Source organism: Sabethes cyaneus, chromosome 2 (assembly GCF_943734655.1).
Source record: "Sabethes cyaneus chromosome 2, idSabCyanKW18_F2, whole genome shotgun sequence".
In the NCBI taxonomy this organism is placed as follows: Eukaryota; Metazoa; Arthropoda; class Insecta; order Diptera; family Culicidae; genus Sabethes; species Sabethes cyaneus.
The window spans coordinates 144,804,585-144,826,541 of record NC_071354.1 but is presented as its reverse complement, the minus strand read 5'-3'; the positions used below and the strand labels follow the sequence as shown (position 1 = coordinate 144,826,541).

The 21,957-nt window shown below is 41.1% G+C and overlaps 2 protein-coding genes across 3 annotated transcripts; one reads left to right on the top strand and one right to left on the bottom strand.

The window, feature by feature from the left end:
- The first annotated feature begins 2,785 nt into the window (after positions 1–2,785).
- Positions 2,786–10,049, top strand: LOC128734830 (serine/arginine repetitive matrix protein 1). 2 transcript variants are annotated; one of them, XM_053829196.1, is made up of 6 exons: positions 2,786–3,139; positions 3,232–4,295; positions 4,354–4,412; positions 4,527–4,668; positions 4,733–5,281; positions 7,596–10,049. In XM_053829196.1, the coding sequence occupies exons 1-6, from the start codon at positions 3,128–3,130 to the stop codon at positions 9,274–9,276; spliced, it is 3,507 nt and encodes a 1,168-aa protein (XP_053685171.1). In that variant the 5' UTR covers positions 2,786–3,127; the 3' UTR covers positions 9,277–10,049. The 2 variants fall into 2 exon arrangements, with proteins under 2 accessions (XP_053685171.1, XP_053685170.1); XM_053829195.1 differs by having other exon boundaries at positions 4,479–4,668.
- Positions 10,050–16,548: 6,499 nt separating this feature from the next.
- On the bottom strand, positions 16,549–20,881 carry LOC128734131 (paternally-expressed gene 3 protein). Its single transcript, XM_053828162.1, has 4 exons — positions 20,867–20,881; positions 18,924–19,499; positions 17,277–18,818; positions 16,549–17,220 (listed from the first exon to the last, which is right to left on the bottom strand). Exons 1-4 carry the CDS (start codon positions 20,879–20,881, stop codon positions 16,969–16,971), a joined length of 2,385 nt encoding a protein of 794 aa, XP_053684137.1. The 3' UTR covers positions 16,549–16,968.
- Positions 20,882–21,957: the final 1,076 nt, after the last annotated feature.

Below are 21,957 nucleotides of genomic sequence, written 5' to 3'. Positions count from 1 at the left end.
CCATCCACCGGCGTTTGAATCGACACACACTTTCTTAACATTTGTTTGTTCAACCCGTTAGGTATTTAAACCTCATTTAGAAATCTACGAACGGGTATCCTCATCCGTTGGCCTAACGCCCGATTATTGGAATGATTAATTTTCTGGAATGCAGGAATTTGTGCCACTTGTAAGGCCACTTGACACTAATTTTTCAATTCAGTAAAAATTGCAAGCAAAATAAATAAACAAAGTCGTCCAGCCGCAGGCTGAAAACCTCTCTAATATAGAATAAAAAAAAAACAAAGTCGTTGTCGTTGCTACAGTAACTTTTATTCTAGTTGCCAGTTATTCAAATGTGCCGAACATAGTAAGAAAATATATTTAATATGGCAACGTGTTCGTAACGCAACGGGTGCACCGTGAGATAGATGTTGCTAGTGTTTCGTTCAAAAGTTTACACACCTTTTGGATGAAATTTTATTTGAACATAAGTGTCTGTTCTCTGTGTGAATAGTATGTGCAATTATATACATAAAAATTATACGCACTGACGAACTGACATGACACATAGAAGAAAATCCTTTAAAAACCATCGTCCTACACATTTTGCTTGCACACTAGCACCCTCATGTTGCGGAGTAGCTTGCATTTGCAGGGTTTTATACTGTAGGTTTTTTACATTTGCAGGGTTTCATTCTGAAGGCTTTTTACACTTGTATGGTTTTATACTGAAAACTCGAAGCGCCGCGGTGTGGCCATGTTGCGAAACATGCTTTTTTGAAAAATAAGTTGTTTTTGAATGGACGATGGAATTAATGCGAGTGTCTCGTCTGTTTGTCTGTGTTATACGCATATGAATAGTACATGCAAATTTTTCGCTTGCACATAAATGATAACTGTTTGGCACATAAAAATCATTTACATTGCAAAAATCTATATGTGGGACACATAGAAACTATACGAAAAGTTTTCTCAGTGTATAACAAAGGTAAAACATAAATACAAAGAATATGCTTTATAAATACTTAGTCAAAATTTAACAGTTTGGTAAAGAGCTCTCAAATTTATTGAAATTGAAACGTTCGTACATGTACCGAAACAGGCTTTTCAATTTGGCAATTACCGGATTGTACAAAACTGAAAGTGTAGCAGAAAAATACTTACTAGAAACATCGGAAAAAGCAAGCTGCAGAGATGACTGCTGCAGCCGCTTGGTATACTACTGGTGATCGTTGGATATTTTTACCAAACCATTACTGGCATTCGCACTACCGCTTTCTTCCCCCTCCATTTGGGTTGATGAATCTATCCAGCTTTTTACGAGCTATAATGGCGGACGTGTTCGTAATATTTGAACGGCATTTTTGACAATTCCCTAATACCGTACATCGCACGTTTTCTTTCCGCGCGTTCACGGTAAAACTAAAGGAATGTATACCGTGGACCCCCGTTCGTTTGACCGTTTTTAATCTGAACACTTTTTAATTTGAACCCCGTTGGTTTGCACGACATGCAAATTAAAAATGGTTCAAACGTCATTCTCAATATGACAACATTTGCTTATCCAGACAATGCACATAAACACGATTTGTTTGTGCTGATCTACCGTGTTTAAACTGTTTCACATTGCGTTTTCCCAACGATTATGGTAAAAATCCGATCGGAGAATGAAATATACGTTGCTTGCAACTGCCAACTGAATCAAACCACCAAACCAATAACAAAGAACAGGGCAGCCAGTTCACACAAGTTCCAGCATACTTAGGGTTACCAGTTGTTCAAATTAAAAACTAACTCCGTTAGTTTGCATGAGGAATCGTTCAAACGAACGGGGGTCCACTGTATATGAAAACAAATGTGCGATGTATTAAGGAATATGTCAAAAATGCTGTTCAAATATTACGAACACATCCGCCATTATAGCTCGTAAAAAGCTGGATAAACGAGAAAATTTAGTAACTATCCTTCGCGTAAAAAGCGACTTGTGTGTACTTTAATACGTGTTCTTTGGGTACTTTTGGTTTTTTGTGTAGGAAGTGTGATGGATCTTTTTGGGTGTACACTGAAATCGCGAACTTTTTACCTGAAATTTGGAACTATAGAACCTTATTAGGGTGCAATCGCCCGAAGTCGCGGTCGTTTTTCGCCAGAAGTAGGACTCGTATAGAACTGTCCATTTGCCGACATCTGAGCGCAGTCGCGTCGCTTTCATTCTCTACGAGCCCTTGTGATTTTTTTGAAAAACTTGAATTTTGCGAGTTTGAGTAAAAAACACTTAAATTTGGTATTATTTATTTTTCTGTGCGCAGACCAAATGTTTGTGATGTTCGTTTTCTTATTAACGATGTGTGACTTTCACATAACGCTTACAGCGCCGCTTCACAACAGAAACTGTCAGTGAACGCCTGAGTTGCCAGATTCACAGATCTTTCTAAAAAAGATGAAAATGAGAAAACGGAGAAAAGGAGAAATCCAAGGTTTTGAAAGTCGCCGAAGGGGACACAATATTAGATTTTGCGTGCATATTTCAATATTTCCATGTTCCATCTTAATATAGATTTCGTATTTTGAGGCAGAGAGAATGCAATGAATTCTGGGGATACCCAACATAAAATATTTGGAGCTTCCTTTTCGCATGCAGTAATACAGGGATAACAATACGATCAAATTTGCAACTACCGGAACGACCGGAACCAATTTGTTCAGTAGTAAAACAATTTGGCAACTGTGTTCAAATTGTTAGGCAAGGCAGCTGTAAAGTCGCAAAAATATTTTTTTCTGCACTACGTATAGGAGCGCCATTTTGCATGTGTCACGACAAGTTTCAGAAAAATATTTCAAGTTTCAAAAAACAGTAAAATTTCGTAACAAAATATGCCGCAAAGTGTATTTGGTGCTTGCTCAGTTTGTTAGCAACGGTCGGATGAAAGTTATACGAGCGAAAACAGTGATTTTGTGGAGTTTTTGCTAGTTAGCTCTGTTCAGTGGTGCTGATCGTTGAATCGGCTCTACCTAACTATCGATCAAAAATTTTCTTTCGAGAGTAGGTACAAGTGGTATCGAAGCAGCAAGCAATTTTGAAAATACGGATAAGCATTTTTATGATAATTATTTGTTCTAAAGACTTACACAAATCTTTATAAAAATGATGTTTACGGTGAGTTCTAGTTATGATATTTCTAATTACACTCAATTTGCAGCGGTCTTGCAGCGTACAATTTTTTTTATAAAAATAACATTCGTTTCCAGGGCACCAATCAGCAGCAGGATACTCGCTTTAGTGATAAGGAGAAAAAACTGTTGAAACAGATGAAATTCGGAGATAATTTAAATAAACGGGTGGACATGTCCAAGGTAAAACTGGATGTGCTTCGTCCTTGGATTAGCAAGAAAATAACCGATATGCTGAATATCGAGGATGATGTAATTGTCGAATTCGTCTATAATCAACTAGAGGAGGAAAAGTATCCATGCCCAAAGAAGATGCAGATTAATATGACTGGTTTTCTAAATGGAAAGAATGCACGCGTTTTTATGGAGGACTTGTGGGCGCTTTTACTTTCGGCGCAAGATTCTGATACTGGCATTCCTGCCGAGTTCATAGAACAGAAAAAGGATGAAATTATGAAGAGGGAAGAGGATTCCAAAATGCTTGAGGAGATTAAATCGCGGAGATCGCGCAGCCGTGGGGGAAGTCGCGATAGGGATGATCACAGGAAATCTAAAAAAGAAATTCGGCCAATGTATAAGCCTGAACCAGAGGAGTATCTTGACGATGAAGAAAAAATGATTGAAGACTTTATCGAAGCTGATGTTCCCCTTTCAAAGGATAAAGAGCAAAAGAAAACGATAGAAGAAGTCAAACCACCTTCGGTTACAAAAGACGTTTTATTGGAGAAGAATTCAAAAAAATCCCCTGAAAAAAATAAAGAAACACAAAATAAGTCAAACGAAAATAGTGCCGAAAAATCGCGCAGAAAGTCTCGCGATCGCTCGCGTTCTCGTGATAGACGTCGGTCTCGCGACAGACGTAGTTCTAAAGATCGAAAGTCTTCTCGCGATAGGAAATCATCTCGCGATCGAAAATCATCTCGTGACCGAAAATCGTCTCGGGATCAGAAGTCGTCCCGAGACCGTAAGTCGTCTCGAGATCGCAAGTCATCCAGAGAGCGCAAGTCGTCTAAAGAGCGCAAAACATCTCGGGAACGTAAGTCCTCACGAGATCGACGTCGATCTAAATCCCCGCGTCGGTCTCCTGATAGGCCCAAAAAGCGCAGCCGTTCGCCGAAGGATAAACGTGATCGTAATGAGCGGTAAGGGCGACTTATTTTCGGGTTGATATTTGTTTTTTTACAATTGTACGTATTTCAGTCCCAAGCGGTCGCCAAGTCCTCGTGTCAAGAAAAACGAGTCCCGAGATGCTCAAGCTGGTAGGTATTTTTAATTTAGGTTTGCGTTCGAAATCGTTAGATATAAAGGTATCGAAATTTTGCCAGACAACGGTCCAATGTCGAAGTTGCAGTCAAAGTTAATGAATTTTGCAGAGGGTAAAAAAATATCGCCAGCCATCAAGCGTCGCAGCCATAGCCGGTCAACTTCACGTTCCAGGTCAAAGACACGTTCGGTTAGCCGCAAGAAGAGCCTCAGTCGGTCTCGGTCCAGATCCAGGTCCAAATCGAAGACCAGGTGACTTCGTTTTCGAGGCTTAAATCTGTATGGAAATAATATTTGGTTTCATTTTCAATTTTAGAGTTCGCAAAGGAGGCCGTAAATCCCGTTCACGCTCGAAGCGTTCACGGAGCTCCGTTTCGTCGCGTTCATCTTCTAGCAGCCGCAGTGGAGATCGCAGAAAACAATCCAGTGCGAAAAAGCCTCGCAATGGTAAGAGTCGCAGCAGGAGCCGAAGCCGTAGTCACAGCCGCAGTCGCAGTCGCAGTCGTAGCCGTAGCCGCAGGGATACATCACGTTCCAGAAGTCGCTCACGCAGTAGCCGCTCCTCGTCACGTCCGACTAAAAAGGATGACTTCGAAATCCAGAAGAAAGAGAACAGCGTGCAGAAGAAGCGTCACTATCGTTCAAATAAGGACTCATCGGATTCGGAATCGGATCGAGGAAATCGGGGCACGGCCAGAAAAGGTGTTGATCGGGGTGGACGCGATCGTCGTTCTCCCAGAGGTCGCAAGGACCGTTCGCGTTCCAGAAACCGTTCTAAATCCAGGAATCGGTCCCGTTCACGTTCCCGAAATCGATCCCGCTCACCGAAACGATGGTCACGATCGCCTAGAGGACGAAACAATCGGTATGTATTGCTAGATTTTGAACTTACAATTATTATTGAGTAGATTGATCTCTGGTACCAGATCACGATTGCCGTTTGGCTTTTGTTTTTTCTTGAACATTTTCAAATGAACCATCATTTGATTTCGCTCCTCGTTTTTCTTTCTCTCGAAAGTGTTACCTTATTTGTGCGACCTTCTCACTTTCCTCAGTTAGAACAGCATTTGCCGAAAACAGGCGCATGCAAATTGCGGCACACTGTGCTCAGCTGCATGTATCGGATTGCGGCAACTGCGGCTGGCCTTTCTGGTTTGCATCTGCCTAGTATGGCGCACCGATTGCTTGATTTCTATTCAGCCCAACTCCTGTACGGTTTAGCCTTCGGCAGTAGATGACATTGATACCGGACGAATTGCGAGATGGAATTGAAAGCTATCCGAACGACTGCGGTATAAATTCAGCTTTTCTTGTCTGACGAGATTTGCATGATCTTTGCGCTGGTTTGGATCCAAAGGCATCCGCCGGGATATCTGGCATTCGCTTTGGTCGATGATGACAAGTTATTGCCTCGAGCAACGCCACTTATGATGACCATTTTCGAACCTGCCGTGGCCCATGGACTGCTTACTTTTTATCCGAAAAAAAATATCACCGAAGAGTGCTGCAATCCAATTGGGTGCCCCCTGAGCATCACTCTCACAGCAGATTTGCAGCTGATCATCTCCTGTCCCGGGAATCACGTTGAACATGCAGTCACATTGACCAGCTGAGTGGTTCCTTGTTGATTCAAAACTCGAACACTGCTATGACAATTTGCAATCCGTCCCGAGCGAGAGACATTGATGCTTTGATAGAGACGAAGATGAAGAGAGGTAGGCGCGTAAGTTATGCTCAAACGAGCGACATTTTTCGTTTCTAGCTTCATTCAAAAATCAGAAATCTGCGGGTCGGCTGCTTCCACTACCTGCCTGTCTGGTCGTTTGCAAACTATGAGTGGTAAAGCTTCGTACGACATCGAATGGGTCAATTCATCACTATAATGCATTTCCGCTTACTGTTATATAAATGAAAATGCATACTCGTCTACGTTTCTATAGTAACAAATCGCGAGTATTTTACAGTTCCAGCGATCTTATCTTCGCATTGTTTTAAGTTGTTGTCGTTTTAAAACGCCTTTCAAGTTCTTCTTGGATGGTACTTTTATGCTACGGTCACGTTGCATTCTACCCTTCTAATTTACAAAGGTAATATTTTTCCGAAACCCAATTCTGAGTGTTTCCTTTTTATAGTTTTTTGCTATTCACTAAAAATCAGTTTGCTTGTTTTGAATGAAACAGTTAAGTTCTGTTTTAATTCAAATGAAAGTACAAAAATAATCTCGTATCTGGGAACAACGTATCAATTTTTTTTCAGATTTAAAATTTTACGAGAATATAAAAACGATTTGATTTATTCGGGGATGACTTAAAATTAATTTCAGGTTCATTAATTTAGTTCTTTGTTTTAATCTCTTTTACACTTAAATAAATCCATGAGATATACAAGACCGCAGTTGTTTTCTAATAAAAATTTAGTAAACTAGAGTTTCATAATAATAGTCACATTCTAAACATTCTAGTCGACTCGCACACAAACGTCGTACGTAAAAAGCCTTTGTGCTAAAGAGTAATGAAGAATGTGTGACTATTTAGTTTCATCTCTATGAAATGCCAGCTTAAAAATTTATGCTGTTATCAAATGGGAAAAGTTTAATATATTTGACAACCAAACTTTTCGATTTTAATAATCTTCTAATCTTTTCTACCTTCAAGTTTCAATTGATATTTTTCTATGGTTTTCATTTGCCCACACAACTCACTTGTTCTTTTGTTAAGTTCTGTTTTATTTCAATAATGGTTGTCTATTTTGTTAAATTTCACATTATTTCATGTTAAAAATATATATTGATTTATAGATTTAAAATAATATAATCGGAAAAGAAACTGAAGTAAAAAAGGCTTGTAGTGGTATGATATTGTTATTTTAACATATTCTCATATCAGAATTATCCTACAAACGTATAAAAAACTTTACCTTCTGCATATTATTAGTATGAATGTTGAGTGAAATTTCTATCGAATGATAGATGGCAGGATTTATTAATAAAAAATATTCAAAATAGCTCGGTATATTTGTCACGTCGTATTTAAAACATTTGTTTAATATTTTTAACATTACAGGTGTTATGGTAAGAGTACAGTTTTAACTATAATACAAAGAAAAATAAACATAAACATTCTGCTCCTTGCTTGTTTAAGTTGATAACGCTGGTACCGTTTTTTGTTTTATCATTGTAGCGATAAACCTCCTGCAGGCGGTCGTGGCGGTGGACCCGGTCGTGGTGGCGGTGGTAACGATGGCGGTAGAGCAGGTGACGGAGGAAGAGGTAACAGCAGCATCTCTAGTCGTCGCAACTCTTCACCGAAACGTGGCAGCGGTGGTGGCGGTGGTGGTAGAGGTAGCGGAGGAGACCGCAATAGCGGTAGCTACTCAGCATCGCAGCGCCGAACCGATAGCCCAACTCGCGAGTTTAATAACTATAACAGACGTCCGTCACGTGACCAGCCAGGCTCCAACCAATGGCGTCGTTCGGACGAACAACTATCATCCGGGCGTCCTCCGATGGGACCACCTGCCTCTAGATTTGACGATAGACGAGGTAATAATATGCAAGGCAGAGAAAATAGCCGAGAACAACATGGTGATGGTAGACGCAAACCTATGGACGCACGAAACTCTTGGAACGATGACAGGAAAAACAGCGTAGCAAAGTCAGGTGACACCCTAGATTCGGGAGAGCTCTGGGACGACGGTGACAGTGCTCCGATAATAGTCGATATTAAGGCTAATAGAGAGAAAAAGCGTGAAGTGGACCCCGAAGAACCTAAAAAAGCATCGAAAAAGCCGGAAATCGTCAAAAAACAAGAACCGGCAAAGAAGGAAGTTATCAAGGTCGAAGAAAAGAAACCTATTATAAGATCGAGATACAGCAGCAGTTTATCTAGAACTCCCTCGCCGTTCCTGAAATCACACGAACGAGCCGCGGCAGCTTCTTCAGCTGTAGCGACAGCAGCCTCAACTGCTTCAAACAATTCGTCGCAACCCACCAGCAATGCGGTTTCACAAAAAGAGGAGAAATCGACCTCAAAATCTAGCCTAGTATCAGCATCTAGCGGTAAAGCCAAAACTAAGGTTGCTGTCGCTCACAATAAAAAGGAAACCAGTGAAAGTGACAGCACCGGAAGCAGCAGTGAATCCGAGGAGGAGGAACGATCTCGTAAAAAGAAATTAAAGAAGAGACCTTCAAAGAAACGAAGACGTTCATCGTCCTCCAGCGAAGAAGACTCGTCTGATGAAAGTGACCGCGAAGAGGAACCAGTAAAGAAACCGTCAAAACAAGACGCTGCTGTGGTACATGCGGAAGAACGTAAGAAAAGCAATGTCTCCAAACAGCAAAAAGAAAAAGAAGCACCAGTTGTTGCTGTAGCGTCTGCGCCAGTTGTTCAAACGACCGTGTTGACCGCCCCCAAGGCACGAGAGGATAATCCTAAGAAACGTAAACGGACCGTAAGTTTGGAATCAAAGCATGTTGATGAAAAGAAGGTTGCAACCAAAGAAATCAAGCAGAAAAAGGTAGAAAAAGTATCTTCTTCCTCATCTAGTGATTCCGAAGCGGAACGTTTGAAGAGAAAGCGTCGCAAGGAAAAGAAAAGGAAAAACGTTTCCGACGGAAGTTCTTCTGACTCGGAGGAAACTAAGAAGAAAAGACACAAGAGACATAAGAAACATACAAAGAAGCATAAGAAACATAAGAAGCATAAGAAAAGCAAGGGCAAACAACGGGACAGTAGTTCCTCGTCGGATGACGAAGAAAATGTTCGTGGTTCGGGAGGAGTCGCGATAAATGATGACTTGGAGAAGCAGCTGCGCGAACGTGCACTCAAGTCGATGAAGAAACAGCAGAGTATCTCCGACTGAGATAGGTACAGACGAAACTTCCGTTCAAATTGCTGACTGTAAAATCATTTACAGATTACACAAAAATGTCCGATCAGAACGTTTCAACTAATTACGAACTATTCGATTGTAAAGTAATGTGGAACAATATAAAACACATAATTATCCAATAAAATATTCTACTAATTAGCAAGGCTACTTGAAACCTACTTTTTCAGTAATGATACAAAAAATGTAGCGTTTATGGGATGATACAAATTTGAGGACTGGATTTGAGTTCAGCCTACCATTATGTTCGTAGTTCCTTCGGTAAATTTCATTAGAATTAGGATCAACAATAAAATGCTTTTCATTTTGATTTCAAAGCAGCACAACATGTCATAACATAAAAATAATCGTCAATATTACAAATTATTCAAATAACTTTGTATCTCAGAATGCAGAAAAATTAGAAATGACAAATTGAAAACAAAGAACCGATTAAAGAACCGGCACCGATCAATGTCGGTGCCACGAAATTCTGCATATATGTATTTTAAGCTATGTCAACCCACACATATGAAACCGTGTTTTTGCTGTTTCGGTTTACATTCGTGTTCGCTTTGAAGATATTTTTGATGGTTTTTAGTTTAACAACACCTCATCACTTACGTTGATATTTCAGCAGAAAAAACTGCACATTTTGGTAGTTTTTTTTTATTGGAGACAACTGTTCACCAAATGCGCTTTGAAAGCAATTAGCAGTTTACCAATTTCCAGCTCTCACTAAAATCTGTATGGTATAACTCTAATGGAAGCATTACAATAAATGATAAACATTTTATCCTATCTACATTTGTTTTTCTGTAGCGTTGACGTCCCCATTTAGGTATTCATCTCCCTTTCACAAAAAACGTGAAATCGATCGAATTATTTAGTAGAATCAATATATGGGTCATTCCACGGGAAATTTACAGTCAAAATTTTTTTCTCTGCGCGCCTTTAAGAACAATTTTTAATCTATCCCTTACACAAGCAGTTTTCCCAGAATGCTGGAAGAAATCAGTGATGTTCCCGGTGCTGAAAACGGGTGATAAATGCAATATCTCTAACTACCGTGGAGTAACCTCTTTATGTGCCACATCTAAACTTTTTGAAATATTGGTAAACAAAGAACTTTTTAAAGTTGCGAAGTCTTACATTTCCCCGGAGCAACACGGATTCCTTCCTGGTAGATCTACCGTTACCAACCTAGTTCAGTTCTCATCACTGTGCCTCACCTCCATGGATCAAGGACTTCAAGTCGACGCGATATACACCGACCTTAAAGCAGCCTTTGATAGAGTCAACCACCATATTCTGCTTGCCAAACTCAATCGTCTGGGTCATCAAATCTAGTTCGCTGGTTCGAGTCGTATCTGACTAATCGCCGACTGTACGTCAAATTAGGATCAACGGAATCAGATGAATTTCATAATCCCTCAGGTGTCCCACAAAGCAGCAATTTAGGACCATTGTTGTTTATCGTATTCTTTAATGACGTCTGCCAAGTGTTATCGAGAGATTGCAAACTTTTATATGCTGACGATCTTAAAATTTTCTGGACAATCAGTGCTCTCGCAGACTGTCAATTGTTGTAAAAAAGGGTTGACAAGTTTCACGACTGGTGCCAACGCAATTTTATGACTATCAGTGTGACGAAATGTTCTGTAATCACGTTGACGAGGGAAAAGAACCCTATTCTAGGTAGTTATAGAATGGGAAACGAAGAAATACAAAGATCAAATGTTGTACGTGACCTCGGAATTTTGATAGACTCAGAACTAAGCTTCCATATCGTTGCTAAATCTCGACGGAACCTCGGGTTTATCTTACGTATCTCAGCTGAATTCCGCGACCCATACTGCCTGCGCGCCTTGTACTTCAGCTTAGTTCGATCGGTGTTGGAAACAGCATCTATCGTTTGGAGTCCCTTCCGTAACGTTTGGACCCACAGAATTGAAAAAGTTCAATCGAGATTCACAACCCCACCAACTTCACAGTAACGGGACAACAAGTTGAGCAGGTGGACGCCTTTCAATATCTTTGTAGCCAGGCAATGCCCTACGATTGTACCAACACCGACACAGCCGCACGGATTAGGAAAGCCAGAGGTGCCTTTGCAGGTCTGCGAAACATTTGGCGCTCAAACCAGATCGTTCTACATAGGAAAAACCGAATTTTTAACGCAAACGTTAAGTCCGTACTGATGTATGTCTGCGAAACGTGGTGCGTCTCAGTGGGGACGACACAAAAACTCGCTGCCTGCGATATAATATATCATTCGTGCCTTGTGGCCTGACAACTGGATATCCAATGAGGAACTCCATCGTCGATGTCATCAATGACCGATAGCAACAGAAATTCGTGAACGTAGGTGGAAGTGGATCGGCCACACTTTGAGAAAAGAAGCGGAGAATATCTACAGAGAATCTGGAATCCGCAGACGCAGACTGGAATCCGCAAAGACAACGTAGAAGAGACAGACCCAGAAGCCATCCAGGCTGTAGACGAGGACCAGTCCTGGCGACAGGTAAAAGCCATAGCGGGTAATCGTCGGCATTGGAGGTTTCTAATTTCATCGCTTTGTTCTGCCGAACCGGCGGACATGGACATATAAGTAAGTTACGAATCATTCGGTGGAGGTCTGCAGATGACTGCATATGTGAATCATGAGGATTACCGGCAAAAACTTCAACTGCAGTTTAATGAACGTCTACCCACCAACAAATCCGATGACGCTAACGACGAGTTTTATATCATGCTCGAGTGGACGCATGGAGAGGTGCCATAACCATGACGTTCATAACGTCGGACTTTAATGCCAGGGACGCGCTAGTCTCCTCCTCGTCATAAATTGATAGCTTCTCTGATTGATGATCATCAGGAGCACAAATTGGAGTTACATTTGCCGTCTTTTTTGGTCTTCCACCACCCCCGGCACGTCGCCGTTTTTTTATGATTGAAATCTAAAGCGTCAAAAGTACTGGGCGGCAAATAACTTCATAAAAATACTATGGAACGGCCAGTGTCGTTTGGGGTTTCAGTATCGAGGGGTTCATGTTTATGGGAGTACTGTCAAACGGATAGAGATGTCGAGGACAGGTGGTTTTCCAGATTAAATGAAACTTGCCGTCAAATTCAATGCGGAAACCGGAGCCGACAATATATTGCGTTTTACAACTAACAGAAACGAGACTGGTGGTTTTTAAGAGTTGAAAGAGCGCGCGGAAGACAGTGGAACAAATGGTTTGACGACGAATGCCAAAGAGTGATTAATGAAAAGAGCCGGGCCACTAGTTGTATACTCAGACTGACTACGTGTCAGAACAGGAGCGAGATAGAGTCAAAAGTAATGCAGAAAACGATAGGCACAGAAGGAGAACTGCGAGCGACGGCCAAACCGTGGCGCCACCAACATAATAGGAACCATAAAAACTATTAGTGAGAAATAGAGAAATGAAAAATGGAAAGGCTTTTGTGAGGGACGGTATCCCGAGGACAGCTGCAACAAAACGTGGCAAGAAACAATGGTGCTGGGCCGGAGGTGAAGTTTGATGGAAACCATTCGAAGTAGTCGAAGAATTCATGTAAGTTCCCAAGGAACAATTTTTGCTTGTTAAACGTTTAACCGACAGCTTTTATTCAGCACATGCTGTATAGCTGCTTTTCAAGTATGTCTAAACACCTCTGTTCAATGCTTATACAGTTGGTTTTGGAGAATTTAAACAGCACAGTGCTGAATATAGATGTGGAAGATACGTTTGTATGACTGTTAGGCAACGTACAGTAAAACGTTTATTCAGTATGTATAGATATGTTTATTAAACTACTGCTGATGACACTGAAGCTACGTTTATTACACAGCAGTTCAACATTTAGACAAGCAAAAAGAAAAAAATATGTAGGAAGTATTTATTTTATTTTGTGGGTTTCGTTATTTTAATGTCCATTTTTGTATTCATATTATTAAGATTTATAATGAGAGACTTAGTAGGAAATCATTGGTTGACTCGAAATTTATCTAGCCCGCCATTATACTTATTTCACTCATCCGGATTCGAACTTACATCCTGTCAGTCGGAAGCCGTCGACGAACACATCTGAGATATTCTGACATATGATGGGCACCGAGTTTTTAGCCGATGTAGATTTACAAGTTTAAGTTTGTCAAGCGTGGAACAAACCTCGACTAAAAGATATTTAGGCGCTGAAGAGTAGCTTCCTAATCATGTTAGGCATCTGCTGTACAAAATTACGCTAGAAACATTTATTCAGCGCATATTAAACAATTATAAACTATTTGTACTAAGCTTTCGGCTAGCTGCGAAAAAATGTTTGCGACTGTTCATTTGTGATGAGTTAGCAGCAGAAGTAGTTTGTGCTAGTGCCGCAGAGGAGCAGTAGTTTTGTCATCCCGTCATTACCTTACGCAGATTATCCGGAGCTAAACGCTGCTTTAACCCGTTCGCTGCCTGTGCACATCTATTTGTAATCGGGTTGGATCTAAGTTTTTTCATCCAAAAAAACAGCAGCGGATGGCACGAGAAGGAGTGGGGTTTTCACACGCCAGCAGCGGGAGGTGGCAATGCAATTGCGGTGCTACCAGCCAGCAGTGACGGCATCGTCACTATGCCACCCGACCTTTGCTATTCTTAATCTATCAAAAAATCAAATAAAATAAAGTGGGCGTAATATAAATTTGAATTATAAATTATTAAGTGTAAAGTATAAAGTGTCATTCAAGTTATTGGTGTTATTGGTTGCCATCAAGCACATTTAATTCCACACCTGCTCTTAGAGGTGCTGCTGCTAATACGTTTGTACGGCAATTATTCAACTCTTATTACACACAACATTCATTCCACTCTTATTCCACTCTTTCACCACACTTGCTCTCGACACTTGCTGTTGATTCGTTTGCTTAACGCTCATTCCACACTTATTCCACTTTTATTCCACACTTGCTCTTAGCAATGCTCCTGATACGTTTACACAACGTTTAATCCACCCTTATTTCATTATTATTCCACAATTGCTATTAGCAATGCTGTTGATGCGTTTGCACAACGTCTATTAGACATGCATTTCCCTGGTTGCCTTTTAGCAACCGGTATTCCATACCTGCTCTTATACCTGCACTCTTATTTCATACCTATTCCACAGTTACTTACCGGTGTGAAAGTTACAACCAAAACAAACTTTCAGAGCGGTAAGTAAACAGAGTGCAAATTGTCGAAAATCGGCAGACTTTTTGTAGGTGTTTGACGATGTTGCTGTGTAAATATATTACCCAGTGATTTGTAGTGACCGATTTGTGTTCGCAGGTTTAGTATACAATGATCCTGCAATGGAATCTCTGGTCCCAAGACCAAGTGTATAGTATATACACTTGTATATACCAAGACCAAGTGTATAGAAGTATATTTTGGACGGAGCAATCGACAACGTACGAAATGGAGACACGTATCGGTTCTAGTTCTCCTGCTAAACGAACTGTACGCGGCAGGATTTCGGAGTTTCTTCAAAGTAGTTTTTTGATGTGCAGTTTGTTGTCGGTAGTGATAAGGTGCCCGCTCAATGATTATCGTACGATTATAGTTTTTGAGGGCGAGAAAGTGCTTTGTTTCAAAATTGAAAAGAGCTGTGTTATTTATTCGTTTCCTGACATGTGTAATAAAGTGGATCTAATAATAATTTCATAGTGTTGTTTATGTTATTGGTTGCCCTCAGGCGTCTCTTATTCCACCTCTCTTAGCGATGCTGCGGATACGTTTGCACAGCGCTTATTCGGCTTGCATTCTCTTGAATGCTTTTAAGCGACCAATATTCCACACTTGCTCTTAGCGGTGCTGCTGATACATTTGTACAACGTTCAGTCAACTCTTGTTCCACACTTACATAACAACTGTAGAGACAGTGTAGATGTTGGTGAGAAGCTAGAAAAAATATGGAATATGACGTTTACACAACATATATTTCAGCAAATTAGTTTATTCAGCACCGGATGCCACTACACAACTCTTATTCCACATCTGGTCTTTTAAGTGCTGACGTTTTGTTCCTTGGGTTGGTATGCTTTGACATGTATTAATGGCGTGAGCCGTAAAGTCTACCGAGTTGCTGCTGCGAATAGCGTTTACTGTAGAACATTAGTACTCTAGGACCCCTATTCTCACAGTCACCTCACCTCACCTTACTTTTCTCACGCGCCCTATTTTCACAGTCACCTCACCTCACCTAACGGCTCCCCGTTTGATTTGCACAGTCACCCAGGTGAGCGGGGTCACCTAGGTGACTGTGAGAATCGCAAATTGTCACCTCACATGAAAAGTATAGGTGAGGTGACTGTGAGAATAGGGCGCCAGGTGGAGCTTTACTTACATTACGTATGGACGCTGAAGGAAGCAGATTGACGAGTACTTGAGGATGTTCTGCGATCAACGGCAGAAGAAAGGGTTGAAATAAAGTTGTTTATAGTTCCTCAGGGGAGGCAAGACGTGAAGGGCGAAAGAACGGAAAATTAGGTAAGGAAGGATCAACACCCAAGCTGGGAGGGTAAGTGGGTTTGAATCCGATTATAATTGGTTCCGATTATAGTTTGGTTCGATCCGCGGATCCTCCAGCTTGCAGCTGGGGTAAAGAGATGGTACAAAGCGTTGCTTCAATGACCTTCTCTTACCTGATTCTTCGCTGTTTCCCTCTTCACGTCTTATTTCCCCTGATGTACTTAAAACATCTTTGTTTCATTACTTTTTTCTACCCGCCCCTCCGTCGATTGTATAAGATATCTTTATAAAAAGTAGCTTTGACGGTCATCAAATTACCTATCCCATCTTGTTTCTGGAAACGGTGCTCAATTTCCCCCGGTAAAACAACATATTTTCAAAATGTTATGATCAACGAAACAATCGCTAAAAATATTATTCAATTGCGAAATTGAACCGAAATTGCTGTTCAAAAATATGCTTTATAAAATAAATAAGTTTCTAACAAGCAGGTATTACTTTTTTGTTCAACACTGAATGATTACTTTGTTTAAAAACAATTTAACAACTTGTGGAAGTTTATTATTAAAAATTTGTTTCACATCTGAGAAATGTAAGGGTGTTCTTTTTGCTTCGGGTCCCCTTTCTATTTTTCCTCCTGCGGTATTCCTAGTTTTAAAATGAAAATCTAGAATATTTTTTCTAATAGTTTTTTTTATTTCGTTTTCTTCCTTTAGAGAAATACAAGTAATATTTTATGACACGTTTATCACATTGAAATCATGCGTTTTTCCTTTGATTGAGTCAAATGCTTACTATTCGTTACTCTCGCTGGCATCTCATTAAAAATGATTTAACAAAACAATGGTAAGGTGTGAGGAAACAGATCATGTGCAAAACAAACAAAAAAGATTTGTAGGAAATGGCATTGGGTTATTTGTGTCGTGAAAATTAATTTTTTTTAAAATTAGTATTTACAAGAGGTCGCAGTATGGAAATGGTACTAATGAAAAATCATGGCTAGCAAAAAATAAAACGATGAAACAGAAGATTTTTCTTTACAATGTTTTTCTTCCTTTCGCTCGCTGTTGACATATTGCATCGATCAATAAATAAATTGCGTTGGCATCTTTCTTCTTTACCTACATTCTACAAACTAAAAACATTCACATTTTGTCGTGGGTCATTTAGGCAGCGATTGGAAGTATTACGTTTTAACAACGGCTCGTTTTCCTAGAACTTTCACCGCGTGGACCTGGTCCCTACTGTTGGTTACGGTAGCATGGAATCCGGTGGCCCAGTCGGCATAGTAATCCACCGTACGTACGTTGCCATCAGGTTCAACCAGTGAGTACTGACCACGGACAACATCTCCGTCGCGTTCCTCCTTATGGTGCTTATTATCACCAGTCAGAGGATCGTTCACTCCATACTCAAACGCGTATCGTGGGTGATCATCCTGTAAAAGAAATTAGAATAAGTGAAAAGAATATTTTCGAGTATTGCGTCAGTTACGTAGTATTCGAGATGTTTTTCGGCAACTGTCTTCACGATCGTCGCTGGAACCGCCGATTTGTAAATGGTAGCAGCTGGTGCAGCCGCATAGCTAGTTGAGATAGCCGGCACAGCAGAAGCATATCGTAGTCCACCGTAATGTGCAGATGAAAGAATCGGGCCGCCGCCGTAGTAACCATGAGCACCTCCACCAGCCGAGTATGCTGCTATGGCGGGACTGACCGCATATTTGGAAACTGCCGGGCCAACAGAGTAAGCAGAATAAGCGGGAGATGCGCTATACGCGGCTACAGCAGGCGTGGCAACGACTTTCGAGATTGCTGGAGCACTAACATAGCTCGAATATGCCGGTCCTGATACTAATTTCGATAGGGAAGCTCCAGAACTATACGCTGAAATCGCCGGTGACACGGCCAATTTGGAATATGCGGGGCCCGCACTGTAGGCAGCATAAGCTGGTCCGGTTGTGTATTTTGCAACCGCTGGTGCAGCCACGTATGCGGCTGAAATTGCAGGAGCAGCCGCTACTTTTGTAATTGCTGGTGCAACATAAGCGGTAGAGATAGCAGCGGGAGCAGCATATGAAGCTGATACGGCAGGAACAGCAGCCACCTTTGCTATTGCTGGACTTGAAACGTATGAGTATGAAGCTGGGCTGGATACCACTTTAGAGACGGCCGGCGAAGAAACGTAAGATGAAAACGCTGGTGTAGATGCGTACGCAGAAATAGCTGGACTAGACACATACTTTGCAACTGCTGGACCGCCATAGGCAACCTTTGAAACAACTGGCTGTGAAAGGTAAGCTGGTGATACGGCAGGCGCGTATGCATGGGCAGAATATGGTGCATATTTAGTAATCGCTGGAGCAGATACGTACGCACTGGAAATTGCTGGACTTGTAGCATATTTGGCGACGGCTGGTGCTGCATAGTATGAGGAAACAGCGGGTGCAGAAACGTATTTGGCTACAGCTGGAGCAGCAGCAGCATATGATACGGCAGGTGCTGAATAAGCAACTTTAGCTGCAGGGGAATATGTAGCGTACGCAGCTGGTGCAGCATATGATGCTATTTTTGCGACTGGTGCAGCATAAGCAATATTTGAGCTGGTCGCATATGAGCTGGCGTAGGATGCTGGAGCCGCATATGCTACCTTAGCAGCAGGTGCATAAGCGGCTACCGAAACTGGAGCTGCATAGGCTGCTACTTTAGCGGCAGGGGTGTACGATGCATAGGCAGCTGGAGCTGAGATTGCTGCCACTTTTGTTGCCGGAACGTATGATGCATAGGATACAGCAGGAGCAGCAACAGCAGCCACTTTTGCAACGGGTGCTGCATAGCTCAGTGATGGAGCTGCATAAGCGATTTTGGCGGCCGGAGTATATGAGGCGTATGCTGCTGGTGCCGCATATGTTGCCACTTTTGCAGCAGGTGCATAAGATGCATAAGAAACGGCTGGAGCAGCAATACTTGCTACTTTTGCTGCTGGAGCATAAGCAATAGGAGCAGCATAACTAACGGCTGGTGCGGCATACGCGACCTTGGCCACGGGTGCAGCGTATGCGACATTGGCCACTGGTGCAGCATATGAAACTTTGGCAATAGGTGCGGCAGCCGCATAGCTGTAGGCGGGAGAGCTTACAACTTTGCTAACAGCTGGTGTGGAAATATATGAAGATACAGCAGGGGTTGCGGAGTAAGATGAAATTGCCGGGCCAGCGACGTACGAGGAATAGGCTGGGCCAGCGGAAACTACAGTCTTAACTGGTGGAAGATAATCTTTCGAAACATATGCTGGTGCACTAGACACGTATTTTGTTGCCACAGCGGGAGCAACGAAAGCGGGAGCAGCGATACTTGAACCAAATGTTACTGCCGGTGATTTATCTGCGTAGACAACGCCTGGAGTCGCGGAGATACTTTTCACAGCCGGAACATAGCTAGAGAGCTTCAATCCAGCGTCACTGCCGTAAGCGGAGTATGCAGGAGATGCGTCATAAGAGCTATATGAAGGTCCTACGGATGCGTATTTAACGGCTCCACCTTCAGAATACGATGAAAATCCGGGTGTTATGCTAACAGAGTTTATTGCTTTTCCTACGGACAATTGTACTTCTGGTGCTGGATATGAATATCCACTGTGCCCACCGGGCGGACAGTCTGGTGCTGGATTTCCTAAACTAGGTGCTGCTAAAGCCACAATCAAGATTGCAGCAAAAACCTACGGAATATAACGAGAATAACGATGATTATTCGGTATTGTTGCAAATACATTTGTTATAAAATATGAACATTCACAGAATAGAAATGAAAATACTAAAGAAATAAAGACTGGACGAACATGCTTGAACTAGTTTTTATCATGGTTAAAATTTCCAATCGATTTAATTCAAGTTCATTAGTGGATTATTAGTGAACGGGACAATTTCAAGGCTAATGCAGTGAGGCTACTACTGTCATTATCTCCCAGGAGAGATTCGAATATACGGCGATTTGCTTCGTCCATCAAAACGAAGGCATCTCATCTAGAAGACTAGGAACTGTGTGCCAAGCTCACACAGAAAGGCCCGATTATGTAAGTCATGTCGAGCCACTCGACTCGACTCAGTCACTGCCGAGTGTCGAGTGCGTGGAGAACGGTCAGCATAGTAGCTCGATGCACGACAAAAACAATACAAAATCTCTCGTCATTTGCTGACAGCTGAATCACCAGCTTTTAGTGGTAGATTCTCGACTGAGTCGAGTTACTCGAGGAAATCGTGTTGCATGTGACTTACATAATACCGTATTAAAATCCGTATGCATGTTATCTGGGCCTTTACTCTCAGCGTTTTGCGCAATATAACAAGGTATGTATTCACTACAACACAGTTGAAATGCAATGATTGATGCTTTGTTTTGAATATTAGCGAAATTTAAGTTAAGTATCCCGGGGCAAATGGGAATACGAACGGGGAGTGGGAACGGAGCTCATAACTCGCTTCAATCTCATTTTCTCCAACTAAACCTTTCTAGAAATGAAAGATACAGCTCCAACGCATACACTAAAATTATAGATTATTCATAATTGGCATTCCAAACGCCAAAATTGAACTTTAAATTTGAGGGTCATTTCCAATTTGCGTTGTAAGTTGGACGCACCTTTCTATAAATGAAATTTTGGTCGTAGGCGTTCGTAAAAGTACATTTTTTTCTGACATTAGGTAAACATATTTAGTGTAACAAGTTACACATGAAAACTACTTGTATAATTTGACAAACGGCATTAAATATGTGGGTCGGGTCGTAATAAAAACGGTACTTCAGAGCACCCGGGCTAAGTGGGACCTATTGTAAATGAAGCGGTTCAGCACAAAACTTCCTATCTTGATACATTTTTTTATGTACTAACGAACATTTTCAGTTCAATTACGTGTTACCGGTATAGCTTTAGAATAAAACCAAAGAGCGCTAAACAAAGAGGACTCAAAAAAGAAGTCCATTCACGTGGCTTATGAGGTTGATCTCAATTTAGCAATACATAAACGATGTTAATTGACTTTAAGAAGGGAAAATTTTAGATAATAACTAGTTCTACAAATGTCCCACATATAACTTTATCATATTTTGATCGGCTGAGACGGTACTGTCAAAATGAATCAAAATTGAGTCAAAGTGATCGAAGCATTCCTGATTCGAGGATATTCTAATTTGTTCTCATTGGGCAGTTCAGCAGCTTGAAAATTTATTTTTTTTCGCGGAAAAATGTAAAAATGATGATAAAATCATGTTTGGTATGAGTTTGTATTACTAATAAAGTACAATTCGGTGTTGAGTCAAACTTCAGACACTTGCAAGGCTTTCAAGGGCTTGGAACAATGTTGCAGCGTAGCTATCTGAAGTTTGAATCAGAACGGTGCACCGCGGTGGTCAAGTTTGTGCGGAACATGTAGATGTAGGACTTGTTTTTACTAAACAGTAGTTTTCCGTGGATCTCCAACAGTTTCAAACCGGCACATAACGATACCGCGATACCACGGTACAACAAACTACTGCACTTATCTCCTTGTAGATAGGATCTTTTACAAGACGCACAGACTCCGGAAACGCTTCGTCAACTTTGTTAGCATATTAAAAATAAAAGCAGATTACTGCATAGAAGTTTATTGCAGTGACGCAAATAAAAATTACTTTTGAGCTTTATTAGGTATGTATAGCAAATTACTAACAAAGCTCATTATAATTTGTTCAAAGCTCTCCAAGCCGTTTTTCTAGTTAGGATTAATATTTATTCTGTTACTTCTTTCTGACCGAAACTTGCTAAACCGACAGCTTAAAGTAAAACTAAGCACCGAGAAAGGTTCATGCTACCAGCAAAGTGAAATGAAGTTATCGATGACAATTTGATTACATAGATGACAGCACAGATTGCATTACAGTTCGTCTGCGGTTAGATTTTAGCATAAGTAATTGCTGGTGGTTGTTGGCCAACAGTGTAACCATTTGAAGTTATAAGAATTTGTTTTTGCTTTCCACTCGTTTCGAATATTTTTTCGCGATAACGTAAAAGACAAACTGGTTTGGAGTATTTACATCCTAAACTGTGGTGCTAATGACTTTAAAGTTAAAGGATCATAAATGTGAATAAAATAAATAAACAACCTAAACATTGCACTTAAAGACTCAAACGAAATTGTGTT

Coding starts and splice junctions, on each gene's coding strand:
- LOC128734830 (XM_053829195.1), top strand. Junction 4,296..4,353: donor AAACGTGATCGTAATGAGCG/GTAAGGGCGACT, acceptor TACGTATTTCAG/TCCCAAGCGGTCGCCAAGTC. Junction 5,282..7,595: donor CCTAGAGGACGAAACAATCG/GTATGTATTGCT, acceptor TTATCATTGTAG/CGATAAACCTCCTGCAGGCG.
- LOC128734131 (XM_053828162.1), bottom strand. Junction 18,819..18,923: donor CCACACCAGCTGTTAGCAAA/GTTGTAAGCTCT, acceptor CCCGTGGCCAAG/GTCGCGTATGCCGCACCAGC. Junction 17,221..17,276: donor AAAAACATCTCGAATACTAC/GTAACTGACGCA, acceptor TTTCTTTTACAG/GATGATCACCCACGATACGC.